The sequence below is a fragment of the Cajanus cajan genome, chromosome 1 (genome assembly GCF_000230855.2).
Source record: "Cajanus cajan strain Asha chromosome 1, NIPB_CcT2T_4, whole genome shotgun sequence".
Classification (NCBI taxonomy): domain Eukaryota; kingdom Viridiplantae; phylum Streptophyta; class Magnoliopsida; order Fabales; family Fabaceae; genus Cajanus; species Cajanus cajan.
In genome coordinates, this window is record NC_138517.1 from 90,833,139 (window position 1) to 90,851,057 (window position 17,919).

At 29.0% G+C, this 17,919-nt stretch overlaps 2 protein-coding genes across 3 annotated transcripts; one reads left to right on the forward strand and one right to left on the reverse strand.

Annotated features, from left to right (window-relative positions):
- Positions 1-1,509: 1,509 nt before the first annotated feature.
- On the reverse strand, positions 1,510-12,583 carry LOC109803880 (uncharacterized). The gene is made up of 3 exons (XM_083071797.1): positions 12,457-12,583; positions 2,163-2,429; positions 1,510-1,769 (listed from the first exon to the last, which is right to left on the reverse strand). Exons 1-3 carry the CDS (start codon positions 12,581-12,583, stop codon positions 1,510-1,512), a joined length of 654 nt encoding a protein of 217 aa, XP_082927923.1.
- LOC109804139 (protein SUPPRESSOR OF GENE SILENCING 3) lies at positions 12,377-16,697 on the forward strand. Of its 2 annotated transcripts, none has more exons than XM_020365919.3 (6): positions 12,377-12,535; positions 13,656-14,644; positions 14,779-15,073; positions 15,357-15,574; positions 16,048-16,199; positions 16,308-16,697. In XM_020365919.3, the coding sequence occupies exons 2-6, from the start codon at positions 13,691-13,693 to the stop codon at positions 16,531-16,533; spliced, it is 1,845 nt and encodes a 614-aa protein (XP_020221508.1). In that variant the 5' UTR covers positions 12,377-12,535; positions 13,656-13,690; the 3' UTR covers positions 16,534-16,697. The 2 variants fall into 2 exon arrangements, with proteins under 2 accessions (XP_020221508.1, XP_020221507.1); XM_020365918.3 differs by lacking the exon at positions 12,377-12,535 and adding an exon at positions 12,544-12,687.
- Positions 16,698-17,919: the final 1,222 nt, after the last annotated feature.

Consider the following 17,919-nt stretch of genomic DNA (forward strand, 5'->3'; position numbering starts at 1 on the left):
TGGGTTGGAATTATGCCTAGACCCTCTTAATCCGGTTTAATGTCCTATATTCTCTTTAAAGTATAATTTGATTTAACAACTGTGTTTTAACAATAAAATCATTAATTTAATAGATAATATTTTTTTATAATATGTTATATTTATGATTATATTGTTTATTTTAAAATATAGATCATACAATACATTATTTTTATTTTTATACATAAGATTTAATTATTTAATTCATTAAAATTAAAAAAATAATTAATTTCATTGATAATAATAAATTTATCTTATATATATTAATGTTTTTTAAAATTATCCTTATATTATTATTTTTTTAATTAATACGCATATAAATTTTGACTAATTAGAATACATATATTATATTATTTATTTTTACTAATTAATATTTATTTTTATTTTAAATTAATTAAAGTGTGTGTTATTTAAATAAATTATAATTAATATATTTTATCAAATAAAAATAACACATTTTAATTATAAGTATTTTAGTTTAAAAATAATTAAAATGTGAAACAATATGAATGGAGTATTATATAAAGGGAAATGTTCTAATTTAAATCTTATAAATAGGAAATGAGGTAGTAATTTAAATTTTAAGTTTTATACTCCTTTTATTATACTATTTAATCATACATAATATTTATATTGATATATTACATTAAAAAGTCATGTTGACTCGACTTTCACCGAAGTTTCTATATGTAATTTGGGCTTAATCCTCCTCAATATTAAAAAAAATAAAAAATAAAGTCAAGTAATAAGGAGAATCTCAATTTGTCATTTGCTCACACCCTACTTGACATTATTTTATTATTGAGAGGTAGTAAAATGAATACCTATTTTGTCCTACATTGTCCCTAATCTAGAAAAAAATGGGTTTGAAGCGGGTTCATCTACTTGCCCAAAAGTGAGTTGAAGGTTTTGACCCATTTGGATGGAGTCTAGATTATTTTTATATTATTTTTAATAATAAATTAAAAAACTAATACAATATAAAATTAAATTAAATTTCGAAGTAAAATATTTTAAATCACATTACTTCAAACAAAATGATGGTATAAATTAGATCTTGACCCACCCTGACGAAGTCTGCAATAAATTGGTTTGCATTTTTTATAAGATTAAATACATTATTTTGTGTATAGTACGCTATTGTTTATTTAGAAGGAATTATTATATACATATTTCATTTTAAAACATGTATACAAACACAACATCTGTATGATAAGAGGCTATTATATAATTATATATCAACAATCTATATCTGCACATTGCCACAGTCCACACCAAACACATATAACAGTTGTTGGTCCATACCCCATATATATACGAGTATTAATTATTCTGATAATTCATAATCATATAATGCACCTAAAGGACATCTTACTTTGCTTCTAATGCAAGCTAAGACGATCAAATATTAATTCTACACGTCCAATGTGTGAACACATCAGAAATGAAAACCTCAATATCAGGTCAGATTCATAGACTCATAGACGAATCTCATTGCGCTTGGTTATCTATTGAGGAGCATTCTGCAGAAGCAGCATCTGTCACAAGAAGCATGGCTCCAAGTCCTATCTCATTACTGGGTATGAAGTTGTTCACGTTATCCACCAATAAACTCTCTTCTGGAGGTGACTCATTTGATTTCCTTTGACATTCATACAATCTCAGAAGTTGCTTCTGAAACTTCTCCATTGGTGACATCTGTCTGTACTCCACCGGTGATCGTTTCCTTGAAGGGACTTTTTCCCCAAAGTCTGATCAATTTATCCCACCCAAACAAATTAAAGTTTTTAATTATACAAACTCATAGTGAGAGTGTCAAGATTAACAACGCTTCATGCAAAATATTTTCTACCCATATCATATAAAAACTCATAGTGAGAGTAAACTGTTCTGATTCTTATATTCTGAACACATTGTAAAAACTAAAGAATGATCGAATACATGAAAAACTCTAACAAAGAGAAAATATATAATAAACACGTACACGTGCGTGACCTCCTTATTACTATCCATTAATAAATATTATTGATTATAGTCTATGGTTATAGCGTATAAATTATTTATCTAAATTCGAGACTAATCTTTTTTTTTTTAATCAAGTAGTGTTGCATGCATGTGGAATCGTAGAAGACAATCCGTTATACCTTGTACTGATATGTGATGGAAATCTGGGCTTGAATTGTTGCTGTTTTCATCATCATGATCAGTTGGTGGAACATTGTTTGAAAGTTCGTTCTCAACATTGACATGGCTTCCATCTGCATGAACATTTTTTAAATTCTTGAGGAGTGGCTGAAATTGGACATTCTTGGGGAGATAATTGTCTAGGTGTCCTTTCAACTTGTATCGTGATCCACAAGCATTACACAAAGTCGGTTTCTCAGCTGGTCCATTACGCCAAAGTGGAGTAGCTATTCAAATTATGTTAACGAGGGGTGTCCATGTAAGAAGAATTAGGAAAAAATAGATCCTCAATTGCCCAGGCTAAGAGCTTCTAAATTCTAAAACATAAAAACATTAACTGTATAAAGTGTTATTATATAATTATTTAAATTTAATTATAAATCATAATTTATAATTGATTGATGATGAGTGCATGCATACTATTAAACTCATAAATTAAATACAGATATTTAAAATTAGACAAAATTGGACATTACTAATTCAAATAAAAATAAATAAAATATAAATAACTTAAAATTAAAGTAAATAAATTTTTAAAATAGAAAATACTTTAAGACTGTAAATTATTGAGATTTGAACAAAAGAGAAAAATTAATATATAAAATTAAAAAAAAAAAATCTGACATTTAGAAAGATCTCAAAACAAAATAAAACTTTGAAAATAATTAATAAATTAATTAATATATATATATATATAAAGAAAGATAAGGAATACTATGATAAATGATAATAGTATTCTGGAAAATATTAAATTACATATATATGATAGAGATTTGACCATTTTTCATATTTTTAATTCAATTTATTTTTTATTTAAAAAGTACATATTATGTTTATTGACATTCTAAAATATTTGTACACTGTCATTTAATTATAAACTATCATATATATATATATATATATATATAATATTAATTTGTTGATTTTTGTAATAATTATTTCAAGATTATATGAATCATTATTCTTTATTGATTGTATAAATTTTACATTATTAATGTATAGAAATTAAATTTTTAATAATTTAAGAGACTCATCACATGACTTTTAATTCAAATAACAACAAAACAGAAAATACACATCACATGATTTTGCTTTAAGAGTAAGCAAAGAGAGAAAAATAAATTGACCAAATTCAACTAAGTTTATTAAAATTCAAGATGGTAGTAATTAGTCTAGTCAAAGCCGCGAAAATTACTTGTTTATACTATTTAATAGTAACGATCTAACTTATTCAAACAAAAAAATATAAGAGAAACTGGGTCTTAATTTGTTGATCATTTTTCTTTTAAGTTATAACGTATAAATGATATTGACTAATCGTATTATTTATGGAAAGAATATTAATTAATAATATTTTTATGTACCCCTTACATTAAAATATTAATGATAAATTTATTTTTCTTAAATTGACCCTCACAGTTCTAAGCTATTTGATATATTTGCCTTTCTTTAGAAATAACTTATTTGCCTAAAATTACCAACAACAAAAAAATATTTCCCTAATATTTTTTTTATTATATCATAAGATTCTGATTTTCTTTGTAAAATGCAAAATACATTTATGTGGAATAAATTCAAATTTTCATTTTGTAACATTTTTATTAATATTTTTTTATAAATATAGTTTTAAGATCTTTAAGATGAAATACTCACTTCTAGTATTTAATATCATTTTTATCTTTTATGAAGCAATGCATTGAGTCGAATCACTCGATTTTAATCTGAGAAAAGACTTGCAAATTATATACACCTAATATAATATTAATTCTCCTTTTTTTTTTCTATCTCTCTTCTTATACTGTATCTACATTTCTCTTTCTTGTATGACTATTTCTCTAGGTGGCTAGTAGCATGTTAGTGTTATACACAATTTACTTATTGAAAAAATGTTTTTGAAATAAGAAATGAAATAAAATCTAACAAAAATTTCTCTAACAACCACAAAAAGAGAGAACTTACAACTAATTCCACAATGCAAACATGGTCCTTTCTTCGCCATGAGAGAATGCTTCTTCGCCCACTAAACAACTAATTGGAAGAAATATTTTTTTAGTAGATAATCATCTTCATAACACAAAAATTAAAAATGGTTAATCAATAATAATAAAAATATATATGATAGAATAGAATGTCAACGATTGATAATTGGGATGGAGAAAGTAACATTTAAGCTAATTTTTACAATTACATTAATACATAAAATTTCAACACAAAAACAATCATACCACTGTATTTGTTTTTGCAATGCTTTTTCGTTTTAGTAGCACAACTTTCTTACTCTTTTTCTTTATATGCCTCTTTCTCTCTCTAAATATTAATTTGTATTAAATTGCTACGTGGTTGTATATTTATTTTTCGAAAAAAGACAGAATCCAACGAGCTACCTTATTTGGAATGTATTTCAATATTATGTGAATTTTGGTAATTAGCAAACTTTTTAGTGTTGAAAAAAAAAATCAATAATTAATTGAGGTTGTCAAAACAAACACAAACGAATTATAGATTAAACAACCTTAAAAAATATAGTTAAAAAGTAGGAATGGGTTTTGTTTTTGTGAAATCTGACTAATAAGCAAGTGGCTATTACTTTCATTTAAACAAAAATAAAAGTAAAAAAGAAAGATTTTTCATTTAAAAACAGTCACACTAACGTGTGTGACATTACAAAAATTCTTCCACACCTCAACATTATTGTAAAACCAAATACACGTGAACCACATAAATCCTTAGCTTGATAGTTTTTTTTTTTTTTTTGAATAAACGAGACTAAAAATACGAATCATCTTGATAGAGGGAGATATAAATTTGAATTAGCATTACATTGTATGAATTTAAATTAATTCAAATTTATAAACAAGGTTTAGCACAATCATTTGATAGTTAGGTTTTTTAAGCATATTGGAAGGGTTTGATTCCAACCATATAAATAAAAAAGACTTTATTAGAAAAGATAAAACCGCATGTTGTTTGTTGGTCTTTATGCTTCGAAATAAATTAGCTAAACTTTAATTATCTGTCGGAAATAATAATTCAAAATTTATAATTACATTGATTTGTCACATAGTTGCATTTGACTAATTAGATGACTCAAACCATAAAGATAAATTTATATATGCTATTTTAAATTATTATGCCTTTTGTGATGCTAAACGGATAGAGATGTCAAAACAAACCGATATTATCTTATTACTATAGAGGTAATTGCTAAATGTACACGTTCCTTCTTTACAGCTGAATGTGAATGTAATGGGCTTAACATGTAACACATAAGGCCTATAATAGGTGTGGCCTCACGGACTAAATGGGTCTGTGATAATATTTAATGAAATAAAGTTACATTTTCACTACTAGTTATAATTTTTTGCTATTGGTCAACACTATCTAACTATTGTTATTACAATTAGTAACATGGGAGCTTATTTGAATTTATGAGTTTCACTCCCAATGATTATATGTGTTTAGCATCTAGCTCATGAAGTTAGATGTGATAATATCATTGTTCGATCTCTTTACTCATGTTTTTAGAGATTATAAAATTATTAGAGCAAACTTATTATTGAAAGAAGTTGAAATAGAGTATATCGAGTTTTAAATTTAAGTATTAATGTCATTTTAATTTTGATAAATAAGAAAGAGAAATTATAATTCATATAATATAATATTAAATGTCAATTAATGGATAATATTTATTTATATTATTTTATTATTTTAAAAAAAGTAAAATAAAAATAATATAATTATAAATAAATATCTAGGACCAACCAATCTAGAGTCTATCGGGTTGAACCATTTTTAACATCTCTAATTGATAGGGGTGGGTATGCGGACCGGTCCGACCCGTTTAAGGCCCGGTCCGCGAAGTCCGCATTTTTAACGGGCCGGATAAATCCGGTCCGCGAAATAAATGGACTTAAATCTTCAAGTCTGTATCCGGCCCGTGAAGCCCACGGATAAACGGATAAGCCCGCGGACCCAATTAAATCTAAATTGTTTAAATGAATATTGACTCAGATTTTGAATTTCTTTTCCTTTATTTAACCTATGAAAATATGAGGAAAAAAAAACATATAAAATGATATAAATATACTTCTAATAATAACATCAAACATTGTAAATAATAAATCAAAGTCTTAAATAAAAAAATTTACACATTCTAAATTTCTAATAGAAATATTTAAGTCTCAATGCCTTTAAAATTTAAAGTCCAAGCATACCAACTATTAACCAAATATTAAAGTCTTATTACCTTAAAACTTTAAAAGTCTTAATACACAATCAAACAAATATAAAACATTTGTAAGTCCAAGTACATCAAAGTCTAAATACCTTAAAACATCAAAGTCTTAATTAATATCTTAAAAACAAACATAAAATATTTGTAAGTCCACATTTAAACGGGTAATCCGCGGGCTCGCGGATTAAATCCGCAAAATTCGCGGACTTAACGGGCCGGACCTAAAAAGTCCGTATGATTATATGGATTAAAAAACATGGGCCTGTTATCCGTGAAGTCCGCGGACCTACGGACCGGTCCACGGACTCAAGTCCATATACCCACCCCTACTAATTGATACACTATTTCACTTTTGTTTACAAAACCACATGCAACTCCTTTCCCTCCTTTGGTTGGCAACATCTCCATTGAATATATATATATATATCAATCCTCATCTTATAAATTATTTTATAAAAATTTAAGTCTAAAACCTACATTCTTATGATGGAACTGAGAATATTTGTTTTCATGTTTATTTGATTAGTTATTTCATAAAATAACATACTCATTATTTTATGAAAATGATTTTTACTTATGTTTTTTTACAAAATTATTCTCACACAAAAGATGGAGATTTAACTTTTCCATGCAATGAAAAAAGTTTTAAAAAACATCATGATTTCCTTATTATCTCATTTAGTACAATTTATATAAATTTTATGGTAAAAGTCTATTGAAATTTCATGAGTTTGAAAATATAAATTATATTATAATTAAAAATTATATTGTAATATAAACTATTTATCATAAATTAAAAATATATTTTATATAAAAAAATATTTATTATAAATTTTAATTATATAAAATAAATATTTAATATTTAGAGAAAGGCTTTAAGATCCTTATAACTAAAATTTATTAAAAAAAAGTATTTTTGAACATGTACATTACATTTAAAATTTATGATGGATATTTATATTGAAATACAAAATCATTTTTAATCATTGATAATCTTTTTTAAAAAAAATAATGAAATATAATTTAAAACTAAAAATGAAAAAATAGATAAAACAGATAAAATATTGAAAAAAAAGTCCTAAATGTTGTTATGTTGAAAAAAAATAAGTTAAAATTATTTTATTATATATATGATACAAAATGTATAGTGTGAGACCCCCTATTTCCTTTTCTTTCCCCGCTTCACTCCCACTCACTCAACTCTTTTCACTCTCCGTACTCACTCTTTTGCCTTGGATCTTTACTTCTTGCTGTCTCAAGGTGGAAGTGCTGATTAAGTGTTGATCTTGTTGTGGAGCCGTGTAGATTTTGAGTTGTTTCCCTTCTCCTCCGACTCTCTTCTCCTCCGTTCTTCGTCCTTCTCTTCCCGGAAGCTCGAAATTTCTTCACCGAGGTAAGGGAAGTTAGTTTTCGGGTTGTGGTTTGGTTGAAATGAGTCTGAGAGCTCAGGTAGTTGGTGTTGATTTTCAAATTTCTGGTTGTTGGGTGTGGCATTGGAGTTTTGGGGACTTTGGGAATTTTGGGGAAATTTTTTATTTCTATGATTTTGTGGATGCATGTATGAAAAGAGGGCGTTTTTGAACTCTTGGATGGAAATGTCATACTTTGGCTGGATTGCATGTACTTGAAAGTGACTTTTGCAGGTGTTTGGGGAAATTTTCGAACTTGGTAGGGTTGCAGATGAGCTTTGCGCTGAGCGCTGTTCATCGCGCTGAGCGCTGTTCATCGCGCTGAGGGCGTGACCGCCAGGGGATCTCATTTAGCCAAGCTCGCTGAGCGCCTTGATGAGTGCGCTGGGCGCGCTTGAGAATGTGGTCTCTGGTTGGCCCTCGCTGGGCGCGACTTGGACTGCGCTAAGCGCGATACCCATTGTAACTTGCTGTTGGGCTCTAGAGGCTGCGTTGATCGCGACCCTTGTCGCGCTGGGCGTGAGACTCCTTGGGAGTCTCTGCCTCGTAGGCGCTGGGCGCAATTCCGAATTGCGCTGGGCGCGAGACCAAGGGATGGTCTCTGCCTACCCCGCGCCGAGCGCTGGGTTAGGTACGCCGGGCGCGGGAGACTCCTTGAAGTCTCTGCCTGGCCTGCGCTGGGCGCAATGGATATTACGCCAAGCGCGGAAGAGCCTTGTGCTCTCTGGCTGAGTCCCGCTGAGCGCGAGCATGCTTGCGCTGGGCGCGCTGGCCCTGGGGCTCTCTGGTTGTACTGCACTGGGCGCAACTACGAGGGTGCCGGGCGCGAAAATGAGACATTTCCTTTTATGTATTGAATTATGTTGTTCTATACTGAGTAGAGTTGCAGTGGATAACTATCGATGATAATTAGTAGATAAATGTTGGTTGATTTATGTTGAGTAGCAAGGTTGTGTTGTGTTGCAAGTTGATGTTGAATGGTGTAGTTGTGTAGTGTTGCAAGTTGATGTGTTGAGTTGTATAGTTGTGCAGTGTTGTTATTGACTGAGTTGTTGTAGGCCTAAAGGTCTGAGTTGTTGTAGGCCTTAATGACTGAGTTGTTGTAGGCCTTAATGACTGAGTTGTTGTAGGCTAAAACGGCTGAGTTGTTGTAGGAGATCTCCGAGGTGATATGCGTGACGATGCATTAATATCTAATTGCTGGTTGGTTGTATAAATTGATGGGTAGTAGAATGCTGTTGTGTTGGCGGTTGAAGTTGTTCTAATTACTTGAATTTTGTTGTACGTTGTTTCTTTCTATACTAGCTTACCCTTTTCTATTTTCTTGTGGTTGGACTGCTATGATCGTATTATGTACGGGAGCAGAACAGGAATAGGTGTTTTGGTTCGTGGTGAGTCGGCAGCTGGTAGGCGGAGCTGACCCTGTTTTTTTTTATGTCTTGTTGTAGTAGCTACTAGATGTAGCGATTGACGATGTATTTCGTTTTGATTGGATGTTTTTTATACACTCTAACTCTAGTCAGATTGAGGCTTTGTATATTTTTATATTCTAGACCCTATAATTATATACTTGCTCTTTCTGCCTAGTGTTTCCGGTGTTCAGTACGTTGTGTAGGACCTGTCGGGTCGTTACATATAGAAATGAGAATGAGTATATAAAATAGATCGGTGTTTGTGGGAATTATATATTACTCCCTCCATAGTGGTAATAAGGTTAGGTTGAAACCTCTTTTCTCATTTATATTATCACCACAATTCTTATTATTTGGCTATGTCTCACTCTTCTCTCTTAATTTCTTAAATACCTTCCACCTAATTAATTAATACGTACGAGTTATGTTCTCCAAAGAGAAAGTAAATTAATCTTATTATTGTATACTAACATTTATTGTAAATTAATTAAGGATAGTTTAGTCAAAAAAATATTAATGCAATAAATAATCTTAAATATGGTGTATATATACTAAAAATATTTACCATTATTTATTGAGAATATAGTCATAAAGCCATTTATATATTAAAAATGTTTATTTATTCTAATTATAGTTATAATTATATAAAATAAATAAGGATAAAATATCTTTTTAATTTTTATAATTTCACTCACTTCACCTTTTGAAATTTATAGTTTAAAATAAATATTTTAATTTTTATATTTATCTTTTTAATCCCTTTAATTCTCTATCGTATAGTGGTATGTGACACCATCTATTTTATGTTGATGTGATTGAAGTTTTCAATTTTATATTTTTTATGTGAAATTTATTTTGTTAGAATTATTTCAAACCGGGTCTCTTAATGAGTGATAACTATACTTGTTTTTTTTTATCTTTATTTATGACACTCATTGATTAATTGGTCATTGTCTAATTTTTTTGAGAATGACATTATCTTAATTAATTAACACGAGTTTAAATCAATTTTATTTAAAGAATGAGGTGTCCTAATTATAGACACCAATTATGCACAAATTAAAGGTAATGACTTAAAGAGATGAATAAAAAGTAAGTACATGAACTAAAAAATTTCATTTTAAACTACAAGGACAAAAATGTAAAGTGAGTAAAATTACATGCATTACAAATATATTTTAGTAGATAATAATCAACCCTTTTATAATTAAGCCTGTTGACCTAACAGTCCCAAGTTTGATTCAAACTATTAAATTGTATTAGAGTATTTTTAGGATTTTTTTTCAATGAAAAAGTTTATAAGAATTCTTTTAACTTCATATTAAATTATATTTTAATTTATCATAATTATTTATTAATTAAATATTTATATTTTAAAATAAATCACCAATAAATATTTTCTCTGTTATAATCAATCAATTTCTATAAACTTTTATATAACAAACACAAACTTTTATTTTGTACAAGTGTGTTTTTAATGTTTTTTTTAATAAAAAATATAATATTCTCCGTAGCTAAAATTTACGATAAAAGTTGTTTTTGGAAGGATAATTTTTATTTTGATAATTTAAAAGGAACTAGTATCTAATTATTGATTAGAAAATATTTTTGATATAAATAAAATAAATTATAATAAATAAATATTTTTAAACATATCAACTAATATCTTAACGTTTTACAGTAAAAAAATTATATATTTTTTGAAATTTAATTTAAAATTTTGAATTTGATTTTAAAAACGGAAGATAAACAGAATAGATTAAAAATGATATAATTTTTTTAAAAAAATTCTAAAATCATTTTCAATCATCAAAAAAAATAATTTTTTTTATATTTAGGAAAAATTATATTGTCCTCCTTTAAAATCTTTTAAAATGAAAGACATACATTTATTTTCTATCTTATGCTATGTTTGGATGAGAAATTTAAAAAATTTAAAATTTAAATTATTTTGATTTCAACTTATTATTTTAAAAATATTTTGTTTGGATAAATTTTTTAAAATTTAAATTCTTACTTTTAAATATGATAATTTAATTTTTATCATAGGTAAAATTGACTTTATATATATTGTTCATTGTTTAAAATATTTAATACTTTTAAAAATTAATATTAGATAATATTTAATAATTTAAAAATATTATTAAATATTTAATAATTACAAGATATGAGAGAGATAAAGATATATAGGTGAGATAAGAAAGAAAAAATATGAAGAACTTCAAATTTTATTTTTTGGAGAATTTGAAATTTTACTATCTTAAGAAATTTTACAAATACTTGAATTTCAAACTTTTTGTAAATTTTGTATTTAAATAAAATATTTCGCTCGACAGAATTTGAAATTTTTTAAAATAAAAGAAATTACTCAATTTAAGTTCTTTATCTAAATCCTAAACATTAACCTCTAACCCCAAGCGTGTGGTTCAGCGGTAGGGGTTGATCCACGCTTAAGCAAGGTCAGAGGTTCAAATCCTGCCTTGTGTATGCAGCCACGTTAAATCTTGGGGCCAGCTATCCCACCCTTTCAGGTGCTCCCAACGTAGCGCAGCCACGTTAAATCTTCCTTTCAGGTGCTCCCAACGTAGCGCAGCCACGTTAAATCTTGGGGTCAGCTATCCCACCCTTTGAGGTGCTCCCAACGTAGCGAGGAGATTAGTCACTGCTGTCAGCCCTGGATACTCCAGGGACGAACCAAAAAAGAAAAAACATTAACCTCTCTTATTTATTTATCTAAGTGACACATATAAGATAACATCATTTGTACATTACTAAGAGAGTACAAGTTATTAATGTAAATGTTAACAATTGAATTATATTTAATCTTTTTACTTAGTTTTAACTTTTAAATTATATCTTAAATATCATGTATATTGTGATTTAAAAAATATACTAACTTGAATGAATAATTTCAAATGATGATTGAAAATTTATTATTTTTAAAATTGAAAAACATCGAATTTTATTTTAAAAAATAAAACATATAAATAATTCAGAATGGAAAGATAAATATGAATTGATTATTATTATTTTTTCTTCTCATTTTAATTAATAATATTATTTTAAAAGAGATAAGTAATTTTGAAAACTAAAAAGGAGATATAACTGGTTTAAACAGATTTGAGGGAGAGGAGGAGAGTTTTCTCTTATATATATTATAGTTTATTTGCAGGGAAGATATACTTAGGTAGACGCTCACTCTCCGAACTGCGCGTGTATTCTGAGTGCTCCTTTTCACTGTGTGTGTCCTGTGATACACATTGGACCATCAGCATATCGTAATCACTGCTGCTACTGCATTCAACACTTTCTCTTTCCAATTCCATGCATTTTGTTTTTGTTTCTTTTTAAATCCTTTTTCGCATGCAAAACTCTTCATCAACAATCGCCTTAGTCATAATTCGCTTGCGTTATTGCTATACTCTTATAGGTAGTTATATTATAATTATAGATAAACGCCTTTGTTCCTCTGTTGCATTTGATTTCTACGTTCGCCCGCGTTGCTCCTTCTGTCCAATTCTTTTATATTTATTGCTTGTACTCTTTTCATGAATTTATAATGTACCTGGAATTTGCTCTTTCCCAGGTAACTCTGTTCCTCGATTGTTTCCTTATTGGGGTGAAAAAAGAGGAACAGACCGATTGTATGCGTAGTTAATTAACCAGATGAGGAAAAAAATGAATTTTTTGTCCCTTATGTAATGAGAAATTGATTGTTAATGAAAAAAGTCCAGTTTTTTTGGTGGAATTGTTTCTGGGGTGCATGACTTTGTCTCTTGAGTTGACTGTGTGTGCTATTTCCATCACAGTATCGCATGGTCTCTGGAATTACATTCAATATTAGTTGTTGGAAAGGTTTTCCGTTTTCAATATCATTGAATGGATCCAATGTTTTGGCTCCCTGTTTATGAATTTGACAATTTAGTTTCATTGACATGAATTAGAAATTTTGTACTGTTTCTTTGGAACTTCTTATTGGTGAACTGACCCCGTGATAGGATCTTATCATATTGTTACGAACTGTTATGATCCTATCAGGCTTCTGTTCCTTAATTCCTTATTTTAAATCTGTCATAGCTAACAATAATAGCTGTTGTGTTTAGTTAGGTGTGTTTATTCTAAATTCTTGTTATAGCTGTTTCCCTCATTTAGCTAAACTTTATTTCCTCTCTGCTGGCTCAATAGCTGTAAATATTTGAACACATTCCATATGGTAGCTAGAAATAAAATACACCTTTATGTTACTTTCTATACTTCTGATGATAGATGTATTTTATTGTATTTTTAATTAAGCCATCCATCTCTTTGTTAACTGTTTTCCTGAGGCTACATTGTTGAGACCTATGGAAGCTGTTTTGTTTGCACGAGGTGATTAATACTTATTCTTTGAAATTACAGTATCACGGACACAGATAGGTGGTGAAAATTGACTCATGGCTGATAATGGTGCTGATCAATTTCCCGAGTTAGGAAGTGTGTATAGAGTGTCTGGTGTCAAAAACAGTCAGTTGAGCCGGAATGTAGCCAAAGGCAAACTGAATTCTCAGGAAACTGGTGACTCTGGGGTGAACTCAAGGCACTTAGAGAGCAATTCTGATGGCAGTGCTCTGAGACCCTGGTATTCTCAAAGTTCTAGACCAAATGTATGGGAAGATCAAAATGTGCTTCAGAAGCTGAAGCTGGCAAAGTGGGGTAATGGTGGATCAACAGTGGCTGAGAGCAATAACCTACTAGACAAAAGCAATTCTCCAGATGTTCTGAATGACAGCAAGTTGCCTCCTCAGTCAACAATGTCTCCAACATTAGAGAAAGGATTATCTGTTGAAGTTGATACGACCACATCCAAGGATTGCGAAAATGATCAATGCAAGGATGACACAATTCCTGAACCACATTGTGAAGACAACAATGATGAGATTGCTGACAGTGAATCCGATATTGTTTTTGATAGTGATGATGATTGTTCTTTAGATGACACTGACTCTGATACTGGAGAGAAAAGCCATGAAGGGTGCAAGAAGAGCAAGTGGCTTAGGAAATTTTTTGATAAATTAAATGCACTGCCTCACGAGGAGATGACTTCACTAGAAAAGCAGTGGCATTGCCCAGCATGCCAAGGTGGCCCTGGTGCTATTGATTGGTACAAAGGGCTGCAGCCCCTTTTGGATCATTCTAGAACAATACAAACAAGGAGGGCAAGACTGCACCGGATGTTTGCTGAAACTTTGGAGGAAGAGTGCTTAAGGAGAGGATCTCCATTAACAAAGGTTTGTGAAGCCCATGATAGATGGGAGGGTCTTGATGACAAAGTCAAGGATCATGAAATAGTTTGGCCCCCAATGGTTATCATCACGAATACAAGATTTGAGCAGGATGAAAACAACAAGGTAAAATCATATATGAGCTGAAGTGCATGTTAATATGTGTGCGTGGTAAATCAAGTATACAGCTACTTGCTGAATTTTATTTAGTCTTTTATGTTATATGCATATGTGGTTTCACCTCCTTGAATTCATTGTAGTGGAATGGAATGGGGAACCAAGAGCTCCTTGATTGCTTCAGGAGTTATGCCGCTTTAAAGGCTCGAAACTCGTATGGTCCACAAGGGCACCGAGGGATGAGTGTTTTAATTTTTGATGCAACAACGGCAGGTTATTTAGAAGCTGTGCGGCTCCACAAGCATTTTAAAGAGCAAGGAAGAGATAGGGAAGCATGGAATGGCTGTAAGAATCCATTTCTCCAGGGTGGAAAGCGCCAGCTTTATGGTTACTTGGCTTCTAAAGAAGATTTGGATATTTTCAACAGGCATTCTGGAGGTCTTTTTTTTTTTTTCCCTCTCTTAATCAGTTTTTTTTATTTATTGTCTGTCACCCTTGTATGGTTCATACTTGGTTGAAATAATTGATGATGGACTTGAAGAAGACAACTATTTCTTATATAGTTTGCTAGTCTAATAATTCTTTGATGGTATTCTTTTCTGTCTTTCAAGAGAGGGAACTAGTGTTGTTTTTTATATTTTTTTTTTCTGGAAATTGTTTTTCTTCTTCCAATTCCATTTAGTATTTGAAATGGATGTTGCTGATACTTGTATATTTTTAGGAAAGCCAAGTCTGAAGTTTCAAATGAGGTCGTATCAAGAGATGGTTGAGGGCAAGATAAAACGTATAAATGAGGATAGTCGGAAGCTTGACTATTTTAAGAGCATCATAGACAAAGAACAAATCAAATCACAACTCTCTGCTGACTCTGTTTGTAAATTAAGTGAGAAGTTAAGCCCAACAAATAAAGAAAACTGTGTTGATCAACAGAAAAAGGAGGTAAGATTACGAGACTGAAATGAATGTTATTCTTGTGGTGCTCTTTGGGGTTTGTAAGAGCTCTGATTATTACTAGCATATAATTAAGAACCTGTATGCATATAATTTGTTATAAGCTTTCATATTTTGAGAGTAATCATTTATGCTGGTGAATGATGGTTGCCATTATGAAAATATGATATCTACGGAAAACCAATTGTAAATTTTGGAGCATTTCAAAAGGCACCTATCCCAAATTGCTTGGTTTAGCATTCCTTCTATTGTATGGACAAGTTTAAATAAACTTCTTTATAAACATTTATAAATATTAATATAAAAAGAAAATAAAAAAGTATTTTTTATAAATTAAAATTAATTTATACAAGTTAATTTTATGAATTTTAAATTTGTCATGCCCGATTCTTAATTATAGTAGTTTTGTGAAGATGCTGAAATTCTCTTTACGGCTAATCTTTTAATATACTATTTTCTAGATGGACGACGGAGAAGAAAAACATTTTCAGGAGCAAATTGAAGTTATTAAACAAGATATAGCTGCAAAGGAAGAAAAGTTTGTGAAATTGCATGAAGAAATGCAAGATAAAGTAATAGAGTTTGCTTGTGAAGAATCTTCTAAGAAAGAGAAGTATATCTAATATTTCCTTATATACATTATTATTATTTTTTTTTATTACAACTTTCTGGTTGCTTGTGAATGACTTTTGACTTTTTCTAATATATTTTGTATCAACAGGGTGGTGGAGAAAATCTCTGATTTCTTTAAGGCACAAGAGAAGGTCATAGATCAATTCAAAGTAGAGAGAGCTGAAATAAGAAGAATTCACTTTGAAAAACAGTTGGCTCTTAAGAGAAAACAGCGACAGCAACTTCTTGAACTTGAGAAGGAGATGAAGAATGAACTAAACCAACTCATGGACAAGTACATTCCCAGGCAGTTTGAAGAAAGAAATGGTGACTAGATAACATCCATCCATCCAATGACTTATATGTTATATGTTCTTTTGCTACATTTTTCCTGATTTTTTTTTGGGTTTATTTTAAAAGTTAAAAAGAGAGAAATTGTCCCCGTTTTGGTCTAATTTTTGTTATAGTGCATGTTTGCATTCCATTTGTAACGTGAAAATTCACGTTTACTTGAATCAAAAAAATTTTGCTTCTAGGTAAATATAACATTAGACGTGGAAAGAGAATGCATAATCCGCGTTTCAAAATGAAATTCAAACATGCACATAGTGGTACTTAGATGTAACTCTTGCTTACACTTTTAGGTACTTTGCGTTATTTGAAACTAAATTTAGCACGGTGGTAAATACATTTATTTTTATAATATTTAAAAAATATCATTGTTGTACTATTTTGCTACTATTTTAGATTTTATAATATTATGTTATTTTCATAGTATTTTTTAAAAAATAATTATAAAATTAGTTTTTTTTAATATATTTTATTAGTATTTTTTATATTTATCAACATTATTGTTGTTTTTATTACTTGACATTTGTTTAAAGATTATAGTATTAAGTTTTCAAAAACAAATAAATTATAATATCATAACACGCGCGTATATAATTAATGTATTTTAAGTTTTAGTTCAAATAATTTGGCTGTATGTTTTTTTTGTCAATTTATGAGAAATTTGTATCACACACACGCGTATATAATTAATGTATTTTAAGTTTTTGTTCAAATAATTTAGCTGTATGTTTTTCTTGTCAATTTATGAGAAATTTGTATCTTTAAGTTATATCAATCATTATTTATTATAATAATAATTTTTTTCGGTGACTTGTCTATTTTTTTATTATATTTATTTTATTTTTTTATAATATTATTTTTCTACTATTTTAAACTTTAGACAACTATATTATTACCGTACTAATGTTTTTCATTTTTTTTAAGATTATAGTATTAGTTTTCTATTATTTTTTTTATATTTTGTTATTATTTTTATGCTATTTTACTTTATAATGATTTTTTTCATGATTTATAATAATTATAGCAGTAATTTATTATTGTTTTTATTTGTATATTTTAGTAATATTGTTTATACTATTTCTTCATTATTTTAATTTTATAATAATTATTTTTTCATGATTTATAATAATTATAGTATCAGCTTTTTTAAATTTTATTTATATTGTTAAAATTATTTTTAATATAATAATAATAATAATTTATATGATTATTTATAACTACGTCAGCTTCGAAATTGGCTTTGTCGTGCCTGTTTTCGGTATTTTTCATTTTTAATAAATAAAATTATAAGTTGACAAATGTATAACTAATTATTGTGATTGAGAAGTTATTTTCTTTATAACTATTGTGATTCATGGGTGATTTATAAA

What these genes read in the sequence shown, in the direction of transcription:
- LOC109803880 (XM_083071797.1), bottom strand. Translation starts at nt 12,583, where the DNA reads ATGGAATTGGAAAGAGAAAGTGTTGAATGCAGTAGCAGCAGTGATTAC. An exon ending in ATACACGCGCAGTTCGGAGA is followed by an intron (nt 2,430 to 12,456) that starts GTGAGCGTCTAC and finishes TAATTTGAATAG; the next exon opens with CTACTCCACTTTGGCGTAAT. An exon ending in CCATCACATATCAGTACAAG is followed by an intron (nt 1,770 to 2,162) that starts GTATAACGGATT and finishes TAAATTGATCAG; the next exon opens with ACTTTGGGGAAAAAGTCCCT.
- LOC109804139 (XM_020365919.3), top strand. Translation starts at nt 13,691, where the DNA reads ATGGCTGATAATGGTGCTGATCAATTTCCCGAGTTAGGAAGTGTGTAT. An exon ending in TTTCAACAGGCATTCTGGAG is followed by an intron (nt 15,074 to 15,356) that starts GTCTTTTTTTTT and finishes GTATATTTTTAG; the next exon opens with GAAAGCCAAGTCTGAAGTTT. An exon ending in GAATCTTCTAAGAAAGAGAA is followed by an intron (nt 16,200 to 16,307) that starts GTATATCTAATA and finishes TTGTATCAACAG; the next exon opens with GGTGGTGGAGAAAATCTCTG.